Source organism: Protopterus annectens, chromosome 3.part0 (assembly GCF_019279795.1).
Source record: "Protopterus annectens isolate FY-2018-M chromosome 3.part0, PAN1.0, whole genome shotgun sequence".
In the NCBI taxonomy this organism is placed as follows: domain Eukaryota; kingdom Metazoa; phylum Chordata; order Ceratodontiformes; family Protopteridae; genus Protopterus; species Protopterus annectens.
In genome coordinates this window covers 1,667,969,798-1,667,995,173 of record NC_056731.1, presented here as the reverse complement: position 1 = coordinate 1,667,995,173, position 25,376 = coordinate 1,667,969,798, and the positions used below count along the sequence as shown (strand labels likewise).

Genomic DNA, 25,376 nt, shown 5'->3' with positions numbered 1-25,376 from the left:
ACAAGCGAACTAGGAAGTGGACCCACGCAGGAAGAGAGCTGAAGCTTTCCCTTCAGAATCAGGAAGATCAGACACATTAGCTACCTGCAAAAGGAGAGCCAAGACATACCTGGTCATATGGGTTTGGTAATTAATAGCCCAAAATGACAAGGTGGCAGCAGTCTACACTTTTTACATAACCTTTCCATAGCTCTACTATCCTTATCTGAAGGATGGAGCTTTGAGGAGGGCAAAAGCTTAGAAGGCTTATCAGTTTAGAATGAAACCACAGAAGAATCAGCAGAAGCACATTTAAAAATCTGCAGTCCTCAGGAACCTTATAAAACCTATTTGGTACCTTAGAGGCTGGGGACAGAGTCAGGAGCTACAGAGACAGGAGAAAAAGTGAAAGAATGAGCTGCAAAAAAAAAGAAAGAACTGCAGACAGCTTAGGTGCCTTGTCTTTGTAAAAGCGCACAGTACCTCTATGTCAAAGACCTGGAAGCAATTCCACTTAAGCACTCCATCATACGAGCAACAGTATTCCCAAAGGATAATTCTTCCCGGGGGGGGGGGGTCCAGGTTCAGAAAGCCCTCTTCCTTTGAGCCATAGCAGAGAAGGAATTGGAGAGGCATAAGCTAGGGATTCCTCCTCAGAATCTAGATACTCATCTGAGGAATCTGGTCCCCCCTCTTTACAGGCATGGAAGACCAGGGAGGAGCAGGGACAGACACCCCTTGAGGTGGCATTAAAGCCATCAAGGCATTAAACAAACCTTGAAAACAATCCTGCCATTCACGGTGGGGATCTTAGCAATAGGAGTAATGTGCTTCATCGTTTGTTTTTTCTTAAAAGGGACATCTGCCCTAAAGACCTTTGGTGGCTCGATTCCTTGGTGGGATTCAATGATTATATTATGAACTTCTTCGAACTAAAATCTGAGGACTCCCCATCGGCCCCTCAGGAATAATCTGAAAACTCCAATCCATGCTGGCCTCTGACAGGTTCACAGCAGAGGAATCTGATGCAAGCACTGGACAGTCTTGCAGGGCTTTCATTAGCTTCTACAGAGAAGTCTGGTAGAGGCTGAATAGCACTCAGATCAGGCCTGGACATTCTGCCCTTCTACTTGGAAAACATCTGTCCCTTGGGATAAGAGGATTCTGCCATAGCAGCCTGAGCCAACAATTTAAGACGTTGGTTCTCAAGGTATACAGAGGGTCTTAGGGACAAACATTTGACACAGCACTGCGTATGGTTATGGGAAGCTCGTGGGCAAAAAAAAGACTGGTCAAAATGGTTTTTATTGGGAATCTGCCTCCCACAATAATATTTTCTCTTCATGGATGACATGAACACAAGTAAACACAAAACTGGAAAAAACAAAGAAACAACCCCAATGGGGCACTTATCTGAAGACTGCTCGGTAACCAGCACAGCAGACAGGCATTCAGACTGGCAGAAGTTCTGAGTATTTGCAGCCATAAGTCACCTTTAAGCCCTACTTTCTAAGTGGGGAGTGTAAGTGTGATTAATGGTGCCTTATAAGAGCTAAAGGCTTTGGTATACTGGCCGGACATGGGGATATAAATAAGGAAGGTATGTTTTTCTGGTATGATCTTACAAATACCATAAACAGCAAAAATCCACAAAAGTAGAATTTTTGCCATGCAATTATAGGCTCATAGGTGTTTACTACGCTAACGATGGCCTGTTTAAGCCTGTCATCCCAAATCTCTGACCAGTTCTGATACCCTTGATAAGTGTAAGCATGGGCCTGGGAGACGAACCATTTGTAGTTTACCCGTGTCCATTAGAGACACAAGTGCCAAACCAGGGATGAATTTCCAGTTTTCTGTCCAATTGTCCAAGTTGCACTTGAACTGGGTTAGGGAGGAACTCTGCTTCACATGGATGGGGAGTCAGTTCCATAGATGTGGTAGTCTCGGGGATACATATCTATCTCTCCAGCAGATCCTATTTATATCACAGGCAAGGTTTAAGTCTTTAGAATGGGTAATTCTGGTGTTGTTTTGTGGATATGCAGAAGGTCCATCAGAGTGACACTTTTGATTCAAAATTCAGTTTCAAAGCTAAATCTAATTAATGTTACCAATATGAACATGAGTTTGTACTGTCAATTGTTTCTACAGTTTTTGGTAGTATTTGAAAAGAACGAACATCTGTTTCGCATTTAACTTCATAATCTGATTCTGCCAAAACAGCTTAGTTCTAAGAATTGTTCATATAAAAAAAAATCATACTATAAGCTTTCCACCTTTCACATTTAGTCAAAAACTACTAAGAAAATAAACTGAAGCGTACAAGTAAGATCAAACACGGTATCAACAATAATAATCATAATCATGGCAATGCAAAAATCATAACCATACAATCTTTCTGTCCTGTTTTAGAAGTACCATCATAAACTAACTGCTCTTTGTGAAATTTATGATGCAGGTGACAGTTGCATATTAAAATTTAAATATAAAGTTTTATACCTCAAACTCCGGACAAAATGTAAACAGGAATGTCTCTCCAGTGCCATAAAAACCATCACTCACTTTAAAAGGATCAGACGACAGTGCACCAAATATCTGTAGAAAACAAAATTTTAACGGACTGGTAAAAAAATTAAGGAATATTAATTTAAAACACATTGCCATTACTTAAATATGTGGTACCACTGGATCTTTAAGAATACCTCAATCAGCAATTACAATATGTAAAAAGAATATATACAGCAAAAAAATGTGTACTGTTGCCACAGCCAGATTTTCCTAGCACTTTCCATCAAGGAATCACCTTCTTACAACTTAATGTAACTGACCAAACGGTCAAAATATGAAAGTATAGACAGTCACCTTATACTTATTGCTTGTCTCTCTAATTTTGAAGAGCTACATGAAGAAAAGATCCAATGAAGAGGATATGAAGATAAACCTATGTATGAATAAAGTAAATTCTGCAGGAAATGAACTGTGTACAGATAAAAACTACAGTTGTGTACACTTACCATAAATATAGATGTTAGAGTGTATTCACTGTTGCAGTCCTGGCTTGTGGAATTTCCTTCTGTGAAAGTCCTTAGCTGGCCCAACTACCAGAGAAAACATTTTTACCGACCCAGGATGGTGGAAGCCCTGACTGAAGTCAGTACATTTGAGTATAAAGGAAGCCAGCCTGCATCATGATATCAGTACTTTCTAGTCCTACACCAGGAGGAGCCCTAAATGAACAGGAAGGCACTAAAGAAGAGGGCCATAACAGCATGGTAGCCAAGGGTGATAACCCTTGGCTGGATTAGTTGTTTATTACTAGGCAAAGGGGGCAGAAGAGAGGAAAAGAAGACTGCAACAGTGAATATACTCGAACATCTGCATTCATGGTAAGTGTACACACCTGTAGAATGTTCTTCATGTTTCAGGTGCATCCCTGATTTGTAGGAAGATTCCCAAAGTTGACTGAGCATGGAAGGAGATTATGGAGAGGAGAGGATGCCCTGCAGGATTGCAGTGGCAAATCCTGCTCTAAACTTAGAAAAGGCTGCCGAGTGGTAGTGCTTTGTGAAAGTATGTACAGATGACCAGGTGGCTGCTACCAAGATGTCCTTAGTAGGGACTCCCTTCAGAAAGGCTGCAGAGGTACCTGTGGCCTTAGTGGAGTGTAATCATTTCAGGGGCCTTTCTGCTATGATGGCCGATCCATTTACAGATAAGTCTGTTTAGAAGCTGGCTTCCCCTCAGAGCCAGGGGCAAAGGTAATAAACAGCTGGTCAGATTTTTTTCAAGGCTTTTGTTCTGTCCAGGTAAGAGTGGAGCTGTCTCTGTGCAGGAATGAAGTATTCTTTTCCCTTTGTTCTGAGGGTTGGGGAAGAATGTAGGCAGATGAATGGCTTGGTTTAAAAAAGTATCAGTGACCACCTTGGACATGAAAGAAGGATTAGTTCTGACAGAAACCATGTCTTGGTGGAAGATAACAAATGGCTCCACTGCCATGAGGGCCTGTAACTCAGATACCCTCCTGCCTGAGTTGATAGCCACCAGCAGGGCTGTTTTCTAAGTAAGAAAAGTATAGTTGTGTACACTTACCAGAAATGTCGATGTTCGAGTGTATTCACTGTTGCAGTCATCACATTTGGGTTATCTGCTTGCAGTAGCCCTCAGTTGGCCTGATTATCAAAGTCTTGGGTCCTGTGTCGGTTGCTGTCTCATCTTCCATGACATCAGGCAGTCAGGGGTATAAAGCATGCAGCCGACGCCATTACTTCAGTTTTTTCTTGCCCCAGATGTCAGGTGCCCCCATAATGGGAAGCAATTAATTATATATATATATATATATATATATATATATATATATATATATATATATATATATATTAGAAAAACAACAAACAAATTCCCAACTTGATATATCAGCAAAGCAGACCCAACAGGAAGATACAGCCATTACTCCACTCCAAACGACTCAAAACCAGTAAAACTCCAAAATCGAGCACGATATATTCAAGAAGAATTTTATTGACGTTAGCGCTTTCACAGGTACCCCTGCTTCATCAGACGTTACAAATAAATCATCTCCATGCAGCATTATATACCAAATTTTGAAATACATCATTTCCTGTTCAACCTCACTTCCTGTTAAAATAAGACAAACTCTGCCTTAAAGTGATACTAATCCTATAAACATCAGCCACACACATAAAACTAAATTAAACTAGACGTCTTTTTTTTTTTTATAAAATAGTACCTGACAGGTAGAAAATAATAAGAAGGTTTGGCCCAAAACCAAAACCAAAAATTTTTGGTAGCTTCAAAATTTTTTTTAAAAAAGAACCAAGGAAAGGCCCAGAAAAAAGGGAAACTTCCCAAAAAGGGGGTGGGGCCCAAAAATTCCCCCCTGAAGGCCAAAAAAAACACAATGATCTGATGTACAATTGAGCGCCCTCATATGGGGCCTGGTGAGAGGAAGCATGGGAATGGTGGAGGCCACAAATCCCAGAATCCTGAGAAATTCCCTGGCTGTTAGAGAGGACAGAGGAAAAAGAGACGGGAAAACGGTTGTCAGAGACAAAACTTTGAGAGCAGGTTAAAATACAAGTGGTAAAGTAAAGACCTTGCAGAAAACTCCTAGGAGAAGAAGCCTGAAAAAGCAGGTCGTCTAGATAGGGGAATATCTGTATCCTTTGAACCCTGCAAAAGGCAATGACAGGACTGATGCATTTGGTGAATACCCTTGGGACAGCAGAAAGGCCAAAGGGCAAAGCACAGACCTGAAAATGCGAGGAAGAAATAGAGATACGTAGAAATTTCCTGAACAAGGTGTGAATGGGAATATGGCATCCTTGACATCTAGAGAGATTAAGAAGGTCTGGGGATAAAGGAGAGGAAAAAGTCTGAAGAGACAGCATTCTGAAGAAGGGACCTTGAGGAAAACTGTTGAGTAAAGTCCAGAATAAGTCTCCAAGTCCCCTCTTTCTGGGGAACCAAAAACATCTTAGATAAATTCCTTCCCACTTGCTGGTGGAACAGGTCAAATTCTGCCCTGATCCAAAAGGGACTGCAAAACCTCTGAGAGAAAACAGAGTTGGTCTGGAGGATGCTGTGGAATGCCTGAAATGGAGGAAGGGATTTCCATACCATGAAATATCCCTGACAAAACAGACAGCACCAAAGTGTCTGAGGTAATCTGTTGCCAATTTGGGAGAGACAAAGAAAGGCAGACAAGGGGATCTGGCCTACGGAAAGAGGAGGCAAAATGTCAAACAGAGATGGGCTTGTCCAGAAAGGAAGGCTTCTGAGATGTAAGATTCAAGTGGACTTAGCAGGAGAAATATGTCTAGACCCTTCATACTTTTGGAAGGTTGATGAGTCTGCCTTTGGACAAACGCAAAGGGCAATTCCTCTGAAATTCGTGTACAGGAGAGATAAAAGAAATAAACCTGAGTTCTTGCATGGCCTTACCCTTATCCTGCAGGGACTTGAACAGGTCAGCTGTAGCTGTCCCAAAAAATGTTTATTATACAGAGAAGTACCCAAACATTTGGCTTTAATATCATTAGGCAAAGCCTAGGTCGAAGCAAAGAATAATGCCTTCTCACAGAACCAAAAGGCAGCAAGCCCCAGAAGAGGCACCAGCATCGTAACTGCATATTAAGGAGTGACAAGCGAACTAGGAAGTGGACCCACGCAGGAAGAGAGCTGAAGCTTTCCCTTCAGAACCAGGAAGATCAGACACATTAGCTACCTGCAAAAGGAGAGCCAAGACATACCTGGTCATATGGGTTTGGTAATTAATAGCCCAAAATGACAAGGTGGCAGCAGTCTACACTTTTTACATAACCTTTCCATAGCTCTACTATCCTTATCTGAAGGATGGAGCTTTGAGGAGGGCAAAAGCTTAGAAGGCTTATCAGTTTAGAATGAAACCACAGAAGAATCAGCAGAAGCACATTTAAAAATCTGCAGTCCTCAGGAACCTTATAAAACCTATTTGGTACCTTTTAGAGGCTGGGGACAGAGTCAGGAGCTACAGAGACAGGAGAAAAAGTGAAAGAATGAGCTGCAAAAAAAAAAGAAAGAACTGCAGACAGCTTAGGTGCCTTGTCTTTGTAAAAGCGCACAGTACCTCTATGTCAAAGACCTGGAAGCAATTCCACTTAAGCACTCCATCATACGAGCAACAGTATTCCCAAAGGATAATTCTTCCCGGGGGGGGGGGGGTCCAGGCTCAGAAAGCCCTCTTCCTTTGAGCCATAGCAGAGAAGGAATTGGAGAGGCATAAGCTAGGGATTCCTCCTCAGAATCTAGATACTCATCTGAGGAATCTGGTCCCCCCCTCTTTACAGGCATGGAAGACCAGGGAGGAGCAGGGACAGACACCCCTTGAGGTGGCATTAAAGCCATCAAGGCATTAAACAAACCTTGAAAACAATCCTGCCATTCACGGTGGGGATCTTAGCAATAGGAGTAATGTGCTTCATCGTTTGTTTTTTCTTAAAAGGGACATCTGCCCTAAAGACCTTTGGTGGCTCGATTCCTTGGTGGGATTCAATGATTATATTATGAACTTCTTCCCGAACTAAAATCTGAGGACTCCCCATCGGCCCCTCAGGAATAATCTGAAAACTCCAATCCATGCTGGCCTCTGACAGGTTCACAGCAGAGGAATCTGATGCAAGCACTGGACAGTCTTGCAGGGCTTTCATTAGCTTCTACAGAGAAGTCTGGTAGAGGCTGAATAGCACTCAGATCAGGCCTGGACATTCTGCCCTTCTACTTGGAAAACATCTGTCCCTTGGGATAAGAGGATTCTGCCATAGCAGCCTAAGCCAACAATTTAAGACGTTGGTTCTCAAGGTATACAGAGGGTCTTAGGGACAAACATTTGACACAGCACTGCGTATGGTTATGGGAAGCTCGTGGGCAAAAAAAAGACTGGTCATAATGGTTTTTATTGGGAATCTGCCTCCCACAATAACATTTTCTCATCATGGATGACATGAACACAAGTAAACACAAAACTGGAAAAAACAAAGAAACAACCCCAATGGGGCACTTATCTGAAGACTGCTCGGTAACCAGCACAGCAGACAGGCATTCAGACTGGCAGAAGTTCTGAGTATTTGCAGCCATAAGTCACCTTTAAGCCCTACTTTCTAAGTGGGGAGTGTAAGTGTGATTAATGGTGCCTTATAAGAGCTAAAGGCTTTGGTATACTGGCCGGACATGGGGATATAAATAAGGAAGGTATGTTTTTCTGGTATGATCTTACAAATACCATAAACAGCAAAAATCCACAAAAGTAGAATTTTTGCCATGCAATTATAGGCTCATAGGTGTTTACTACGCTAACGATGGTCTGTTTAAGCCTGTCATCCCAAATCTCTGACCAGTTCTGATACCCTTGATAAGTGTAAGCATGGGCCTGGGAGACGAACCATTTGTAGTTTACTCGTGTCCATTAGAGACACAGGTGCCAAACCAGGGATGAATTTCCAGGTTTCTGTCCAATTGTCCAAGTTGCACTTGAATTGAGTTATGGAGGAACTCTGCTTCATATGGATGGGGAGTCAGTTCCATAGATGTGGTAGTCTCGGGATACATATCTATCTCCAGCAGATCCTATTTATATCACAGGCAAGGTTTAAGTCTTTAGAATGGGTAATTCTGGTGTTGTTTTGTGGATATGCAGAAGGTCCATCAGAGTGACACTTTTGATTCAAAATTCAGTTTCAAAGCTAAATCTAATTAATGTTACCAATATGAACATGAGTTTGTACTGTCAATTGTTTCTACAGTTTTTGGTAGTATTTGAAAAGAACGAACATCTGTTTCGCATTTAACTTTATAATCTGATTCTGCCAAAACAGCTTAGTTCTAAGAATTGTTCATATAAAAAAAAAATCATACTATAAGCTTTCTACCTTTCACATTTAGTCAAAAACTACTAAGAAAATAAACTGAAGCGTACAAGTAAGATCAAACACGGTATCAACAATAATAATAATAATCATGGCAATGCAAAAATCATAACCATACAATCTTTCTGTCCTGTTTTAGAAGTACCATCATAAACTAACTGCTCTTTGTGAAATTTATGATGCAGGTGACAGTTGCATATTAAAATTTAAATATAAAGTTTTATACCTCAAACTCCGGACAAAATGTAAACAGGAATGTCTCTCCAGTGCCATAAAAACCATCACTCACTTTAAAAGGATCAGACGACAGTGCACCAAATATCTGTAGAAAACAAAATTTTAACGGACTGGTAAAAAAATGAAGGAATATTAATTTAAAACACATTGCCATTACTTAAATATGTGGTACCACTGGATCTTTAAGAATACCTCAATCGGGGCGTGGCCAAGGATGAACACAGGATAGCAGCAGATTTCTTCAGCTCCACCAATTTCATTACATTGACAGGAATTAATTACTTAAAAAATTAATTCTTGAAGTAATTTTCATTCTAAATATGTTTGTTTTATATAGTTCTTGAACTATATCTAAAAAAGAAAGGAAATCTTAATAATATTCCTGTCAGAAATTACTTTGGAAATTTTCCTGTCAGTTTATCAGTCTGAAATGAGTTCCAGTAAGACAAATTCTCAAGACTCCAGCATCAAGAAAGAACTTCAGTCTCGGATAATTATAGTCCAGCAACTTACTGCTAAGATGGATAAAATGGATACTAAAATAGACACTTTCATAGAAAAAACTACAAAACAAATAGACTTGTTACATATGGACCTGCAACAACAGAAGATCCAGATGACAGGCATAGAAGAAGCTGTGAATGACATGGAAAATAAAATACAAGAACAGGAAATCAACATTGAGTTTCTGCTGAAACAAAATACACATTTACAAACAAAGCTGGATGACCTGGAAAATAGATCTAGGCGCAATAACATTAGGATTTTTGGACTGCCAGAAAATATTGAAGGTAACAATATTACTTCTTTTTTAACAACATGGCTCCCTAAAAATAGAAGTTATGTTCTTACCATAACGTTCCATGTTAGTTGTCTTCTTCTCGCCTTCTTCTTGCTGGATGGGTTCGGAGCCGACCTCGGCCCGACTGCCACTCTAAACGCCGAGAGTTGGTTCCACCGGCTCGAGGCTCCCCCTATATCCCACAATGCTAGGCGTGAGTTACCTCAGATCTCGTTTGTAAGCTAGGCCCAGCCTATAATAGTAATAGAATAACTAGTAACAAAGTCCACCTCTATAAACAAGGGAGAAGAGAAGGGTGACCTACATCCTGATCCAGGAAATATGCACAGCAGAGCATATACCTAAAGTACAGAGGTGGTAGAAAGAGAGGTCACAATCAAAAACTCCTCTAGGTCTGTCCAGGCCAGGGGGAAGGAGGGTGGGAAGAAGAAGGCGAGAAGAAGACAACTAACATGGAACGTTATGGTAAGAACATAACTTCTATATGTTGTTGTCTATCTCGCCTTCATTCTTGCTGGATGGGACCGCCCCTAGCACCTTGTCCCGGTGGCCTAACGGAACAGACTCTTGAGAACAGTGGAACCAAAGTTAGCTCTATGTCTAGAGGCTAAATCCAGCTTATAATGAGAAATGAAAGTGTGAGGAGTAGCCCAAGTAGCCGCTGCACAAATGGTGTCAATAGGCAGTCTATCTTGGAAAGCTATAGAAGTAGCCAAAGCTCTGGTAGAATGGGCTTTAGGTTTGCTAGGCAGCTTTTGGTGTCTAATTTCATAAACAAGGGAGATCAGAGATGTTAGCCATCTGGATAATGATACCTTTGAAACTGAAAGTCCCTTTCTGCCTTCTGCATAAGAGACGAACAGCTGGTCAGATTTTCTGAATTGTTTTGTTCTATCCAAATAGTACCTTAACTGACGATGAACATCTAGCCAATGCAATCTTTGTTCAGATCTGTTAGAATATTCTGGAAAAAAACACCGGGAGGTCAATGCTTTGATTTAGGTTAGCCGAGGAGGCTATTTTTGGTAAAAAGGACGGGTTGGTTCAGAAGATACTCTGTCCTTATGGAACAACAGATAAGGAGGTCGACAGCTGAGTGCATGAAGTTCTGAAACTCTTCTAGCTGAAGTAATAGCTACTAGAAAGAGAGTCTTCCATGATAGTAATTTTAAAGAACAGGAGGCTGCAGGTTCGAAAGGAGAGAATTAAAGAACTGAGAACTAAATTTAGGTCCCAAGGAGGAGGAGGATTTCTTACCGGAGGTCTGAGTAGAAAACTCCTTTCAAAAAGCTTTGCAAAGCTTGTGGGACATGATGGCAGAATCTGAAATGCCCACATGAAAGTTAGAAATAGCTGCCAATTGAACTTTAAGAGTAGAAGGAGATGAACCTGCATGGAAGAGTTCAGCTAGGAAATCAAGGACCATTTGGATGGAAGCAGTGAAAGAATCTATGTCCCTTCCTTGAGCCCAATAGGCTAAACGCTTTCCACTTACTCAAATAAATCTTTGAGTGGAAGATTTATGGAAGCTATCAAAATATCTCTAACAGAGTGAGATATTTGAGGAAGCCTGGCTAAGGTTGGAATTGGAGGAACCAAGCAGTGAGGTTCAGGGAGGGAAGGGAGCGATGAAACTGACCCGACTGATGGATCAAAGATCTGGAACTAGGTCCAGATGCCAAGGTCGCCCAACAGAAACTGATGTAGAAAGGGGAACCAAACCTGTCGAGGCCAGTACGGAGCAATGAGGATCAATGAAGCCTTCTGAGCGATAGCTTTCTGTATCACTTGAGAGATTAGTGGGAAGGGGGAAATGCATACAGAAGTCCCCGGGCCAAACTTGGACTAGAGCGCCTCTGCTGGGTTGGCCTGGTAACGGAAAAGGGTGAAAAATCTCTGCACTTGCTGTTTTGGGAGTAGCAAAGGTCGCAGCAAGGCTGGCCCCACTTGAGAAAAATTTCTCTCACAACAGAGTCTTTCAGAGACCACTGTGAGGCATGAGGATAGCTCTGCTCAACTTGTCCGCGATTTGATTGGACTTCCCGGGGATGTGCGTTGCTATCAGAAAACGCTGAGAAGAAATCGCCCATTGCCACAGTCTGAGTGCTTCTCGACACAGGGGTAGGACCTGGTTCCGCCTTGTTTGTTGATATACCACACTACAGACATGTTGTCCGTCTGGATTGCTATCGCTCCCAAGGGAAGAGAGTCTTGAAGGGCTTGCAACGCTAAAAGCACTGCTCTCATCTCTAGAACATTTATGTGCAAGTGGCATTCGCCGGGGTGCCAAGTGCCCTGGACAGTTCTGCCCTGATAATGCCCCCCCCCCACCCGATCAGGGAGGCGTCCGCTGTCAGAGTAGCAACCGGAGGAAGGAACAAAGGGTCTTCCCAATAAGAGCTGAGGGGAAGACATCCACCACAGAAGATGATTTCTGCATGTTTGCGTGATCATAATGGTGTGAGACATTGGAAGTTGCTGGTACGACCATTGCGTGAAGAGCATCCATTGAAGGATTCTCATGTGGAATCTGGCTAATGGAAGCAGAGGTATGGCAGCCGCCATAATCCCCAACACTTTCAGAACTAGCCTGGCTTTGATTCTGTTGCTGCTGAAGAGGAGCGAGACTATTTTGTGTATGTCTGTTATTCTCTGATCTGTTAGTCTCACAGACATGTTGACTGTGTCTAGATTTGCGCCTATGAAGGTAATAGTACGACAAGGCGACAAAACAGACTTTTCGAAATTTATTGAAATGCCTAAATATCGACAAGTGCGAAAGGTGTAGTCCCTGGCCATTAGAAGAAGATGCTTGTTGGGAGCTGTGAGGAGCCAGTCGTCCAAATATGGAAACACCTGGAATCCTTGTCGTCTCAGGTGAGAAGCTACCACTGCCATGCATTTGGTAAACACCCGGGGGGCAGTGGTGGGACCAAAGGGCAGGGCCCTGAATTGAAAATGACTGGTTCCCAGCCTGAAGCGGAGGAATCTTCTGGAGCGTCTCTTCATTTTTATGTGATAGTACGCATCCTGAAGATCTATAGAGCACATCCAGCTTCCCTTTCCCAAAAGGGGAAGGATGGACTGCAGCGTGACCATCCGAAATCTTGTTTTCTTGACTGACTTGTTCAAGATACTGAGATCCAAAATTGGTCTCCAGTCCCCTGTTTTCTTTGGAACTAAAAAGAACCTGGAGTAGATTCCGGATCCTTGCTGGTCTGCTGGAACTGGCTGAATTGTTTTGCAAGCAGCTTTGAAATTTCCAAAGCTGCAAGATCCCTTTGAGCGGTGGAATATCTGGAAGGGATTTTTGATTGGTTTGGAATGCGATAGAAGGGAATGGAATAGCCTTCGAAATGATGGACTGTACCCATTTGTCTTGAGTCAGGGCTAGCCAGGCTTTTCGGTACAGTGCCAATCTTCCCCGACTGCCTCGAAGGTAGGCAGTCGGGCAACACCTCAGGGATGCTGAAAAGGCTTATCAGAGAAGACTTCCGATTGCCCTGGTTTTATGGACCCCCTGCCTCTAGGGCTTATCGTCTACCATTATTGTTCCCCTCTGCCTCTGGCGGGAACAGACTTTGTGCGGCAGGCGAAGTCCCTTGAGATTGTTTGCGGAACCACATTTTCCCACTTTTCTGGCCTTTGGGGTAAGGCCTAGAAGGAGTAAGAAAACGGACTCAGACGGCAGAAAGAGTCTTGCCATCTGTCTCGCACCTAGTCAAAGTTTCTTTCACTTGAGGACCAAAGAGAGATGATCCATCAAACGGGGAATTAGTGAAAGACGTTTTAAAGGGGTCCGCAAAGTTGCATAACCACATCCAGGCGTGCCTGCGTAAGGCCACACCTGTCCCTGCGGCCCTGCTCGCTCCATCAGCCGCATAAGAAAGTAGGCGCATGGAGGAGTTAGCTATGGAGTTCAGGGTAGCCAGCTGAGTGTTCATCTTGTCCTGAAAACCCGCAGCTGTAGGATCCTTCAACATATCACTCGCTTCCTTGATCAAGTCCCTTTGAAGACGAGTAAAATGGCATAGGTAGTTCAGCTTAACGCATTGTAAAGGTCGCTGACGAGAACATCCGCTTCCGCACCTGTCCATAGACCTGGATTCCTTGTTAGGTGGATGGACAGGCACCAAGGATCAGCTAGTTCCTTCTGGTGGCAGCAGCTACCACCATAGCATCCACAGAAACACCTTTGTGAGAAATTGCTTGTCAGTTGGTGCTGTTATAAATTTGGAGGGTCTCCTGGGGTAGGGTCCACTGAATCAGGAGCCGCCCAGGCCTTCTTTGCAACCACCTGCATGAGGGGATCAAAGGGGGGACACCCAGGAGGTGGAAGGGCGAGAGCCAACGCCTCAAGATACACAGATTCATCCTCCAAGGGTTAAGGGATGGCCAATTTCCCTCTGTTTCAGGATCTCTAGAATGTCTGCGAAAGAGACATCTTCAGAAGGGGAACGGGGAACCCTCGAATCCTCTAAATCTGTGTCAGAGGTGACAGACTCAGGTGAGTCTAAGTGCTTCCTCTTACACTTTCTCTTCCTAGGGGCTCCTGCCAATTCAGGAGAGGCCTCGGAAGAGGATGAGATCCCACAGGGGATTCTTGAGGAGCTTGCTCTCTGCGGTCTGGGATGAGGGAGTGAGTCGACATAACCAAAGGCACCAAGTGGGAGGGGCGGACGGAGCAGACTGTGGAGTGGAACAAGGTTCCAACACACCGCATGACCTCGAATGCACCCCTGTCAGGCAGAGCCAGAGGTCCCTGCTCCGAAGCTGAGAACCTCCCTCGGCACCGACAGAGATGGCTCGAGGTCGATGTCGGAGCCGAACTCACCAGCCGGCACCGAGAGGAGAGGGGGTCGGACAAGGGTCCGATGCCACTCATCCCCTCGAGCCGACGAGGGAAGCCGCGCCGAGATTCTTCAAAGGAAGAAATCGGAGCCGACGGAGCCGAAGACAAATGTATCGGCTCGACGCTACCACAGTCTCGGTTCCGACGCCCGCCCGAGCTCAAAGGAGTCGGAGGAGGAATATTTATTGGAACAAGCTGAGGCATCGACTGATGAGTCGGACTCTGGAGCATTTGGGCCAGTGCCTCGGACTTCAAAAGTCTACTCACTACTCTCTGGAGGTCGTGATCTGAGAGCCTCGATGACCTGGAGGAGTGAGATCTATGGTCTGCTCAGACAGCAGGGGAGACGCTGGAGCCGAATGAACGGAGCCAAGGGACGGTGACCTCGATCTCTTTAGATGTCGGCTCCGATGGTATGATCGGAGCCGACCCATGACTCTCTAATGCCTCGCCGCCGAGTCGAGGAAACCACTGAAACAGCAGTCAAAGACTCATCGGCTCCAGCCGGCGCCGATGGAGCAGTAGGCTTCGGAGCCTTAGGCCTCGACTCTGACGCTGGAGCCGAGGTCTTAGCAGCCTTGGAAGGTTTCCCAGAAGACACAGGAAGGGAACCTTCAGGCTTAATTAAACCCCTCAAAATGAGTTTATTTTTTTTTCTCCTGCAGGACTCTAGGGCTGAAGCCATGGCATACAGCACAAGAGTCCTGTAGGTGTAAAGGTCCCAGGTACACACAAGAAGTGTGACCGCCTGTCAGAGACATTTTCTGACAGCACGAGTCACACTTCTTGAAGCCTGAGACCTTGTATCCTTGGACATACTCAAGGAACAAGTGTAATCACACACAAAAAACACACACACAGATTACACTGATAGGAATAAAAGGGAATTATTTAAAACTAAAGGTAAGTTAATAAAAATCCCTAAGTAAAACACATACACACTTCTAAGGGAAGGAAGGAAGGGCACGAAGGCCTTAGGGAAGAACTAAGTGTTCTTTATAAAAGGAGGGGGCTGGATAAAGATAGTAAGGGATAACAAGTCCACTACACTAAGTGGGAAAGAATTTTACACTAAACTAGCCTAAGTTTAAAGAATTTAAACTAGTCTAAACTTTCACTAACCTGGAGCCGGTAGAAAACACACCTCGATCGCTGTAGCGGCAAACGAGATCTGAGGTAACTCACGCCTAGCATTGTGGGATATAGGGGAGCCTCGAGCCGGTGGAACCAACTCTCGAGCTTTTAGAGTGGCTGAGTCGGAGCCGAGGTCGGCTCCGAACCCATCCAGCAAGAATGAAGGCGAGATAGACAACTTAACATCTTTAGATTTACCAGAAGCATTCTCTTTTGGTATCGAAAGAGCACATAGATCTATAGCTAATACTAACTCTAACAAAAACTATCCTAGATCAGTTATAGTTAGATTTCTATCATCTTTTGATAAAGAGATGGTTCTTAAATCTGCTTGGGCTAAAGCTCCTGTTAAGTTTAATGAGACAACTGTGCGTTTTGACAATGACTATTCTTCCATGGTAATTGCTAAAAGAAAAGTTTTTCTGCCACTAATAAGGGAGCTTAAAAAGCACAGTTTAAAACATACCTTCTGTTTCCTGCCAAGCTTAAAATCTTCCTTCCTGATGGTCCTAAGGTCTTCGATGATTTAGACTCTGCTTTACTGTTTGTCAAAGAAAAAGGATTTTGGATAAAATAGAAGAAATGGAATGGGCTAGTTCTTCATTAAAGAGATTGGCAACTGAAGCTTCCTGGAAGACTTCAGAGAAGAAGAAGAGACTAAAAAACAAATGATTTGTTATATGTTTTTCTCTCTCATTATTTTAGTTCATTATTAATCTTTTTGAATATAGTTCCTGCATTTCCAGAAAGCCACAAATATTTTGGAAAAAATTTAATCAAAGTTATTCTCTATGTGCAAAGAAATGTTTTGTTTCATAACCAGTCAAAATGCCTGAGGATTTAATGGCAGGCTGTGACTGATTTTTCTTTCTGAAAAAAGTAAGGTTAGTAATTTGATACATTTTTTATCTTTACCTTTTTTTTTTTCCTTCTTCTTTTATTATTTTCTTTGTTTAAACAATGACATTCTATTTAGATTATGTAGTGGGTAAAGGGTGGGGGAGGGAGAGAACAGTAATGAAAATATCATTAATAGAATAATAACATATTTATTTCTTGTAAAAGTTTATAAGTTCTTCAAATGCTATTTCTAATTATACTTTCTTGATTATACTGCTTATGCTTGTTTGTAAATAATCTGTCATGCTTTAACTAATAATAATCAGAACTAAATAAGAGTAAATAATATGTTTTATTTTTAACTCTATTAATATAAACAGTAAGTAACATTCCATTGTATATACTTCTTACAGCTTTCTCTTACAGATTTTTATTTCTGCCTCACTCCCTTTTATTTTCTACTCTCTTTTTCTTTTCTTTATTAATATATAGAAATGCTTTAGACTGTGTGGGCACAGCGAATAATAGGATTTGTATGAAAATCGAGTTGGGAGAAGAATGCTGAGTTTTATTGCTTGTTGGTAATTTTGAGTTTAATTTCACTTGCATAGAGGCTGTGATGATCTGTGGAATACATTGTGGAGGTTCTGTCCTGTTTAGATGCATTTACACTGCTAAATGAATGTTTGTCACTAGTTTTTAATAAGTTTCCCGCCAAAATGTTAAGAGAGACAATCTGGGATGTGGGCTGTCTTATGCACAATGTCCTTGAGTTACCTCAGAATCTTCAAATCACAGAATTCTCACAGAGAAACTGAAAGCAGTTAGTATAAACATTAACAAGGTTATCACACTGACACACCACAGATTCAGGAAAATACTCTGTTCATAAAATATGTCAGTTATAATGAGTTTAAATGATGTAGTTTCTTGTAGTAAGTAAATGTCTTATTTTAGAAGGCATAAAAAATGAAACATTTATTTAAATGTTTTTGAAAATCTACTTAACAGCAGCATAATAATCTGTGTTAAAAATCTGTGTTCCAAACATATACTTTACTATAACTCATTTAATTCATCTGATTGACAAACATAAATAATCTTATAACTCTATTCTGGAAGAAATGTCATGTGATATATTTTAAAGCAGTAGGTTAGCATGATTGTAAAATCTGGTTACCAATATGTGTTTGCTGTGCATTATTTTGTATAAAGCAGACAGATTTATTCTAGGGTCAGCAAGTAGGATAGTGCTCTACTAACACAACTCAGTGAGATCATATATATATATATATATATATATATATATATATATATATATATATATATATGTGTGTGTGTGTGTGTGTGTGTGTGTGTGTGAGTGTGATGGCTTTTTTTTCTGAGAATCTGCATAACTATCCAATATGATTTATAATAATTTCTGTGAATACAATATTTTACTCTATTGACAAAATGAATGTTTGCCACAAGTTTTAATAAGTTTCCGCCAAAATGTTAAGGGAGACAATCTGGGATGTGGGCTGTCTCATGCATAATGTCCATGAGTTTCCTCAGAAGCTTCACTCACAGAATTTTCACAGAGAAACTGAAAGCAGTTAGTATAAACATTGACAAGGTTATCACACTGACACACCACAGATTCAGGAAAAATACTCTATTCATAAAATATGTCAGTTATGATGAGTTTGGATGGTGTAGTTTCTTGTAGCAAGTAAATATCTTATTTTAGAAAGCATAGAAAATGAAACATTTATTTAAATGTTTTTGAAAATCTACTTAACAGTAGCATAATAATCTGTGTTAAAAACTTGTGTCCCAAACATAGACTTTACTATAACTCATTTAATTCATCTAATTGGCAAGCATAAATAATCTTATAACTCTATTCTGGAAGAAATGTCATGTGATATATTTTAAAGCAGTAGGTTAGCATGATTGTAAAATCTGGTTACTAATATGTGTTTGCTGTGCATTATTTTGTATAAAGCAGACAGATTTATTCTAGGGACAGCAAGTAGGATAGTGCTCTACTAACACACAACTCAGTGAGATCAGATATATATATATATATATGTGTGTGTGTGTGTGTGTATCTATGTATATATGTGTATGTGTGTGCGTGTGTGTATATGTGTGTGTATATGTGTGTGTGTATATGTGTGTGTATATGTGTGTGTGTATATGTGTGTGTGTATATGTATGTGTGTATATGTATGTGTGTATATGTATGTGTGTATATGTATGTGTGTGTGTCTGTGTTTATGTGTGATGGCTTTTTTTTTTTTTTAGGTAATAACGAGGTGTTTCTGAGAATCTGCATAACTATGCAATATGATTTATAATATTTTTATGAATACAATATTTTACTCTATTGACAATAATGAGTTTAAGTAAATGCTCATATACAAACAATTCAAGATTTTTGGAAGCTGTTGATAGAATTCACATGACAGAAAATAGATGCATCTTAATGCATGTAATGTCTGAATCATATTAGCCAAAGTTTTTGATTTAAATGAATGTTAGAACATAATTTTCTCCTCTTGATTTCTAACATTAAGATTATTTGAATGCTATTAGAATTCAAGTGTTATATATTACATAGATCTATATAATAGTATGAACAGTTTTAAAAAAAAAAAAAAAAAAGTTTATTTTAGTTTATATGATGCTGTTTTACCAAATGTGTAGTTTTGTCTTGATAGATAATTGAATTGAAAACTGTTAACCTCAGTTAAATATAACTAGTATTAAATTGATAAGGTGGTAGCTGAGGTACTGCTGCTTAGGGTAGGGGGTTAACTTGAGTAGTAAATACTGTTCTAAGTTGGAGTTTTCAACTCCAGGCGGATGCAAGGTTTAATCCTTACATTATTTTCACTTGTTCATTGTTATATGTATATAGTTTTGACATCCACAATATATTTTGTACACTCATTGTCACTACAAACAAAATTGAATCCTATACAAAATCCCATAAGAGATTTAATAAATACAGCTATATTTAAAGGTACACCTAAAAGAGGAGATGTAACATTATTTATCTTGTTATTTGTTATTTCGATCATAAGATTCTTGAGTTTTATAAATGCCAAATGACATCTTTAAAAGGAATTTCTTTAAACATTAATGGATTGAATAATCCGTGTAAAAGGGCAAGCCTAATAAGATACATTAATCTACACAAGGCCAATCTAGTCTTCCTGCAAGAAACCCATCTCTTGAAAAAAGATATTGATAAACTAGCCACTAAGTATGCAGTATTGGTTAGTTCAGAGCACACTCAGAAAAAAAGAGGAGTGGCTATTTTATGGAATAAAAGTATGCCCATTCCTAAAACCATTAAGTCTTATCAGGATGACAAAGGAATGTTTTGTATGGTTACAATACAAATTAATGGGAAGACTTACATTTTAATTAATGTATACTGGATACCTGGAATTGGTATTAATACAGTGAAACATCATATTGATAAGATCATATCATTCTCTATAGGGGATATTATTTTAGCTGGTGATTTTAATTGTATACTACATGAAAGTGATACTACCACTATAAAGAAAAGAAGAATTACATCTAATGCAAAACATTTAAATGATTTTGCTAATTCTTATCATTTGAATGATATTAATAATCAGATAGAGTCAAAATCATTACCATACACCTTTTTTCTAACAGATACAAAACTTATTCAAAAATAGATAGGGTCTTTATTTCTAACCAGATGGTAACAGATTTAATTAATTCCAAAATCATTTCATGTCCTATATCTGATCATAACTCAATTGTTTTTGAATTCATGATAAAAAATACTCATAATGTTCAGATCAAAAGGATACCAGCATACTTAACTCAGCTAAAAGACTATAAAGAATATATACTTTCAGAAGTACAACATTTTCTAGACATAAATAATACTCCTGAAGTCTCCATTGTCTATGTTTGGGATGCCTTAAAATCATATCTATATGGACAAAGTATCAGATGGTATAATAACAAAAGGAAATCTTGGGATAAGGAATTGTTAGATATTCAAAGTAAACTAGACTCTTATAAACATAATAATAAAGAAAATATTATGGACAAGAAAGTTATTGAAGAAATAAACAAACTAAATGAGAAATACAAAGAAATTTTCACTCATAAAGTTAAAATAACTTTAGAGAAATACAAGTTTTGTCTTATTCAATAAGCCCCAAATACTTACATAGACTTAAAAATAAAACAAAAGATTGAATAAACAAAACCATATCAAAGAAATCTTTTCTCTAAGGAAAAGAAGAATGTTTCTAGTATACCAGAAATACTGGATGAATTTAGAAATCACTTTCACAAGATTAACCATAACAACATTAACATGGAACCTAAAGATAAAATAAAGGAGTTTATAATCACAAACATGAATAAAAAGCTTAATAAACAACAGATTAAACTATTGGACAAGAGTATTTCATATACAGAAGTTATTACACAAATAAATAAGCTTAAATCAAACAAAGCACCGGGTAATGATGGTATTATACCAGAGATATATAAAATCCTTTCTAAAACTACATATTCATTAATACATAAGGTTTTAATTCTGGCACAAACTGAGTTAATAACCCCCCCATCTTGGCAATATACATTTATTTCACCAATTTTAAAACCTAATAAAGATCCAACTAGATGTTCTTCATATCGACCCATCTCATTACTTAATGTTGATTATAAAATGTTTATGAGTATTTTTGCTGATAGATTGAAGACAATTATCCCCGGCATTATAGACATAGATCAGACGGGCTTCATTGTAAATAGAAATACTTTTGATAATATAAGAAGAACTTTAACATTAATTGATTTTGCAAATAGGAAAAAGAAAGATTTAACACTTATTAGTCTTGATATAGGTTCAGCATTTGATTCAGTAAGTTGGGACTATCTGTTTACCTTACTGAAGTGCACAAATTTCTCTGATGCATTTGTAAATTTAATTGAGCATTTATACAAAGGAACGCTGGCTTATATTAAGGTAGGAACATATGTTTCACAAAAATACCCATTCTTAAAGGTACAAAGCAAGGATGTCCACTTTCTCCACTATTATTCACTTTAGTAATGGAGCCTTGGGCTAATTTGATTAGGAACAGTACTGACATAGAGGGTTTTGAAATAGAAGAAAATACATCATCAAAAATTCAACTTTTTGCAGATGATGTTCTAATTACATCAGCAGGATCTAATTCTTCTATGCAGTCTTTATTTGATAAAATGATGAATTTTAAAAGTATTTCTGGTTTAATATTCAATGAAGAAAAACTAAAATACTACCTATATATACCTAAAAAATACTCTCATTAGTGATTTTACTAAATATGTACCCAACTCAGGTCAGATAACTTATTTAGGTATAATACTATCTAAAGATATTAAATCTATTATATATAATAACTATAATACCTGTTTTCTTAATATACAAAATCATTTTAATACCTGGAATAATGTGTTTTTTACTATGGAGGAGAGACTTACAATTATTAAAATGATAATATTCCCCAAGATTTTATACTTAATACAATCAATAATACTTTCACCTACAAAAATAACTATCAAGAAACTGAATACACTAATGTTAAATGTCTTATGGGCACCTAATAGACCTAGGATTGCATTAAAGAAACATACTAATAGCTGGTCTCAAGGGGTATTTCTTTTCCAGACTTTAATTTATATATTATCTCTTCTATTATAAAAGTTATTACTTTATTAATAGATCGGTCATATGTCAAAATGGAAAGATTATTGGGAGCTAATTAGTATGCACTTCATGAAAATCTCCTTAACACATAAAAATATGATTATAAATAACTCCATGTTGTGGTTGCTAAAGGAATTTTGTACTTCACCTATTACACCTAAACATATGGTCTGTTACCCATTAAATATTATTATTAGTTATCGTAACTTTATATTCATGCACCCTAAGTATAGGGAATGGAATTTTATTGTATTCCTATAATTTATACTCAGGGTATGCTTATGTCATCTACTTCTGAAGGAGCTCATTTAGCTATAGATAATAATCTAAAGTACTGGTATCAGCTGATATCTGATAATAAAGTTAAAAATCTAGATTTCTTAAAACAAGAATTTGATCTAAGAGAAACTTGCTGGTTAGAGGTTCAGATCTTTAGACAACATCTCATTGATAGAATAGATCTAATGTCTATAACAGTTAAAGAATCTATTCCAAAACTGATTGATTACTTGATAATAAATTTACAGCATAAAGTTTCTGATAAAGGTAAACTTTCATATATACATAAAATTATCAGACAAGAAACTTTTACAATGTAGATTCATACTGGAATTATTTCACCTCTATTAATGGGGACCCACCAACTCAACAAGATAGACAATATATTGGAATCTGCTTATAGAACTACATCTTCCATTGTCTGGAGACTTTATACATGGAAATTTTTACATAGATCTTTTTATACACCTTTGATGATGAATAAAATTAATAATAAAGATAATCTATGTAAGAGATGTAATGTAGAAATTAATGCTGACTGGGCTCATATGTTTTATGACTGTATGAAGTTGAAAGAATACTGGAAGTCAATTAATGAATTTTGCAGGCTCTTTTACAGATAATTTCATTATTTCTAAGTCTCTTATATTATTCAACACACCTGTACCTCAATGTGTTAAAAAGATTAAGCTTCCCTTGTTATGGTCTATCCTAGCAGTGGCTAGGAAAATAATAACTAGAAATTGGATTTCAGATACACCTCCTTCGCTCAATGAATTTAAAAATGTTATGAATATAATGTGTCATATGGAAATAAGCACAATTAGAATGAGAACAACTAGAAAAACATCACATTTTATTGTATGGGATAATTTACAAAATTTGTTAAAAAAATTCTAATTTCAATAGCACAGTATTTTAGTTTAATTAATTGATCTGATTGTAGTGGATGTCTTTGTAAATACTTTAGTTGTTTTGTTGAATATTATAATAATACCTATTTTTAATTATTTGTATAAAATTGTTATGATATTTCTCTTATATGTTAAAACAATAAACTTGTTTTAAAAAAAAGAATACCTCAATCAGCAATTACAATATGTAAAAAGAATATATACAGCAAAAAAATGTGTACTGTTGCCACAGCCAGATTTTCCTAGCACTTTCCATCAAGGAATCACCTTCTTACAACTTAATGTAACTGACCAAACGGTCAAAATATGAAAGTATAGACAGTCACCTTATACTTATTGCTTGTCTCTCTAATTTTGAAGAGCTACATGAAGAAAAGATCCAATGAAGAGGATATGAAGATAAACCTATGTACGAATAAAGTAAAATCTGCAGGAAATGAACTGTGTGCAGATAAAAACTACAGTTGTGTACACTTACCATAAATGTAGATGTTAGAGTGTATTCACTGTTGCAGTCCTGGCTTGTGGAATTTCCTTCTGTGAAAGTCCTTAGCTGGCCCAACTACCAGAGAAAACATTTTTCCCGACCCAGGGTGGTGGAAGCCCTGACTGAAGTCAGTACATTTGAGTATAAAGGAAGCCAGCCTGCATCATGATATCAGTACTTTCTAGTCCTATACCAGGAGGAGCCCTAAATGAACAGGAAGGCACTAAAGAAGAGGGCCATAACAGCAGGGTAGCCAAGGGTGATAACCCTTGGCTGGATTAGTTGTTTATTACTAGGCAAAGGGGGCAGAAGGGAGGAAAAGAAGACTGCAACAGTGAATATACTCGAACATCTGCATTCATGGTAAGTGTACACACCTGTAGAATGTTCTTCATGTTTCAGGTGCATCCCTGATTTGTAGGAAGATTCCCAAAGTTGACTGAGCATGGAAGGAGATTATGGAGAGGAGAGGAGAGGATGCCCTGCAGGATTGCAGTGGCAAATCCTGCTCTAAACTTAGAAAAGGCTGCCAAGTGGTAGTGCTTTGTGAAAGTATGTACAGATGACCAGGTGGCTGCTACCAAGATGTCCTTAGTAGGGACTCCCTTCAGAAAGGCTGCAGAGGTACCTGTGGCCTTAGTGGAGTGTAATCATTTCAGGGGCCTTTCTGCTATGATGGCCGATCCATTTACAGATAAGTCTGTTTAGAAGCTGGCTTCCCCTCAGAGCCAGGGGCAAAGGTAATAAACAGCTGGTCAGATTTTTTTCAAGGCTTTTGTTCTGTCCAGGTAAGAGTGGAGCTGTCTCTGTGCAGGAATGAAGTATTCTTTCCCCTTTGTTCTGAGGGTTGGGTAAGAATGTAGGCAGATGAATGGCTTGGTTTAAAAAAGTATCAGTGACCACCTTGGACATGAAAGAAGGATTAGTTCTGACAGAAACCATGTCTTGGTGGAAGATAACAAATGGCTCCACTGCCATGAGGGCCTGTAACTCAGATACCCTCCTGCCCGAGTTGATAGCCACCAGCAGGGCTGTTTTCTAAGTAAGAAAAGTATAGTTGTGTACACTTACCAGAAATGTCGATGTTCGAGTGTATTCACTGTTGCAGTCATCACATTTGGGTTATCTGCTTGCAGTAGCCCTCAGTTGGCCTGATTATCAAAGTCTTGGGTCCTGTGTCGGTTGCTGTTTCATCTTCCATGACATCAGGTAGGCAGGGGTATAAAGCATGCAGCCGACGCCATTACTTCAGTTTTTTCTTGCCCCAGATGTCAGGTGCCCCCATAATGGGAAGCAATTAATTATATATATATATATATATATATATATATATATATATATATATATATATATATATATATATATATATATATATATATATATATATATACACACACATACACACACACACACACAAGGTTACACCTCCAACAAAAAAGCAAATACACCAAAAAGCTTTAAGCATAGGAAACAAGAATAGAGGTATAGCCAAAAGAAGTCAGGGGGCTGGAGGGAGGGTAACCAGGACTGCAACAGTGAATACACTTGAATATCTACATTTATGGTAAGTGTACACAACTGTACTATGTTCTTCGTGTTTCACTGTTGCAGTCATCACATTTGTGTAGATTTCCAAAGCTAAGGATGGGAGGAGGAAATTAGATAGCATTAGGACCAGCTATAAGG

The 25,376-nt window shown here is 39.0% G+C and overlaps 1 protein-coding gene across 6 annotated transcripts in view; it reads right to left on the bottom strand.

Moving 5' to 3' along the window:
* OXR1 (oxidation resistance 1) overlaps positions 1-25,376 on the bottom strand; it is a 4,227,902-nt gene that overhangs the window by 183,112 nt on the left and 4,019,414 nt on the right. For 5 of the 6 annotated variants that reach the window (XM_044065701.1, XM_044065702.1, XM_044065703.1 and 2 more), the window contains one exon: positions 8,615-8,724. In XM_044065701.1, the coding sequence (XP_043921636.1) occupies positions 8,623-8,724 (102 nt within the window). In that variant the 3' untranslated portion in view covers positions 8,615-8,622. Of the gene's footprint in view, positions 1-8,614; positions 8,725-25,376 lie in introns of those variants that run through there. The other variant, XM_044065706.1, reaches the window with a different exon arrangement.